This window comes from Lepus europaeus, chromosome 16 (genome assembly GCF_033115175.1).
Source record: "Lepus europaeus isolate LE1 chromosome 16, mLepTim1.pri, whole genome shotgun sequence".
Lineage (NCBI taxonomy): Eukaryota > Metazoa > Chordata > Mammalia > Lagomorpha > Leporidae > Lepus > Lepus europaeus.
The window spans coordinates 23,174,290-23,176,247 of NC_084842.1; the positions used below are offsets into that span (position 1 = coordinate 23,174,290).

The following is a 1,958-nucleotide window of genomic DNA, read 5'->3' on the forward strand; positions in this document are numbered from 1 at the left end:
TCTTCTGCTTTTCCTAGGCCATTAGTGGGCAGCTGGATTAGAAGTAGAGCAGTTAAGAGTTAAAGCGGTGCCCATATGGGATGCCATCATCGCAGGTGGCTGTTCAACCTGCTTTGCCACAATGCTGGCCCCCATAATTTTAATATAATAAATATAAGTAAATCAAAAAGCAAATCAAGCAATTAAGAATTGGTTTCCACTTACTAGCTGCAATCGAGTTAGGAATACAATAGTCACTGTTAGTCTTAGGCATCCATAATTTCAAAATTTTGTTTCTACATATGTGAGTAAATACATTGATATTCTTCTTTGTCCCCTTTTCATAAAAGGGAGCATTTGTCATATTGTGGGGACCTTTGGCCTAACCTTTACATTTGCATACCTTTTCTCATTTCATCCACAAGGACTGACCATGCCAATGCTCTATTAGAAAGTGGGTCAGGGTTGGCATTGTGGCTTAGTGGGTTAAGCCATACATAGGTTGCAACATCACCATCCCAAATGGGCATCAGTTTGAGTCCCGACTGCTCCACTTCTGATCCAGCTCCCTGCTCGTATGCCTGGAAAAGCAGTGGAAGATGGACCAAATGTTTGGACCTCTGCACCCATGTGGGAGACCCAGAAAGAGTTCCCGACTCCTAGATTTGGTCTGGCCCATCCCTAGCTGTTGCGGCCATTTGGGGAATCAATCATCAGATGGGAGATCTCATTCTTTTCCTCCCTGTAACTGCCTTTCAAATAAATAAGTACCTTTAAAAAAAGAAAAATATGTGTCAGACATAGAAGTCGTGTTTGTGTGACTTTGAGATCCTCAAGAGCTATCTGCCTGAGACCCTCCAGGCTAAAATTATGATAATAAGTAAAAAATAAAGCTACATGCTGCTTCTTTTCTGGTACTTTATCTATGAACATTATTATGGAGGGGTCAGCACTGTGGCGTAGCAAGCAGGTAAAGCCGCTGCCTGTGATGCTGGCATCTCATATAGACACTTGTTCTTGTCCCATATGCTCCACTTCTGATTCAGCTCCCTGTTAATGGCCTGGGAAAAGCAGTGGAAGGCTGTCCAAGTTTTTGGTCCCTGCCACCCACACAGGAGGCCAGAATGAAGCTCCTGGATCCTGGCTTCCGCCTGGTCCAGCGCTGGCTGTTGTGGTCATCTGGGGAGTGACCCATTGGATAGAAGATCTCTCTCTCTTTCTCATTCTCTCTCTGTATAAATCTTAAAAAAGTATAATAAATTTGGACAGATCGTGTGTTTCCAAAATGGCGGCAGCGATGGATGTGGATACCCCGAGTGGCACCAACAGCGGTGCGGGCAAGAAGCACTTTGAAGTGAAAAAGTGGAATGCAGTAGCTCTCTGGGCCTGGGATATTGTGGTTGATAACTGTGCCATCTGCAGGAACCACATTATGGATCTTTGCATAGAGTGTCAAGCCAATCAGGCATCTGCTACGTTGGAAGAGTGCACCATTGCGTGGGGTGTCTGCAATCACACTTTTCACTTCCACTGCATCTCTCGCTGGCTCAAAACACGGCAGGTGTGTCCCTTGGACAACAGAGAGTAGGAGTTCCAAAAGTATGAGCACTAGAAAGAGAATTCTTCCATCAAGCTTCATTGTTTGTTGTTCATTTCCTGACTTGCCCTCCAGTTAATTATAAATTAGATAGAACTGTGAAAAAAAAAGTGTAATAAATTTATTTTCTGAAAGGTGATATACCATGAATGGGACAAACAGTAAAAGGAAATCAAGCCTCCTAATTTCCTTCCCAAGAACAACTAATATTACATTGTCTTCTGCAGTTTTAATAGTCCTTCATTGTCCAAGGTTTCTAATTTCTTGCTTTGGCTTTCAAGAAGAAAATTTATCAAAACAAAGCAACAAGCTGCATTAAATTGTGACTTTTCTATAGTGAGTTACTTAATCCAGGAACAGTCTTACATAGCTTCCCAGACTT

The 1,958-nt window shown here is 42.6% G+C and overlaps 1 protein-coding gene across 1 annotated transcript; it reads left to right on the forward strand.

Moving 5' to 3' along the window:
* The first annotated feature begins 1,251 nt into the window (after window positions 1-1,251).
* LOC133775197 (E3 ubiquitin-protein ligase RBX1-like) lies at window positions 1,252-1,671 on the forward strand. Its single transcript, XM_062213360.1, has one exon. The coding sequence runs from the start codon at window positions 1,265-1,267 to the stop codon at window positions 1,565-1,567; it is 303 nt and encodes a 100-aa protein (XP_062069344.1). The 5' UTR covers window positions 1,252-1,264; the 3' UTR covers window positions 1,568-1,671.
* The last annotated feature ends 287 nt before the right edge of the window (window positions 1,672-1,958 follow it).

Excerpts from the sequence above, each read along its gene's own strand:
- LOC133775197 (XM_062213360.1), top strand. The coding sequence starts at position 1,265 with ATGGCGGCAGCGATGGATGTGGATACCCCGAGTGGCACCAACAGCGGT.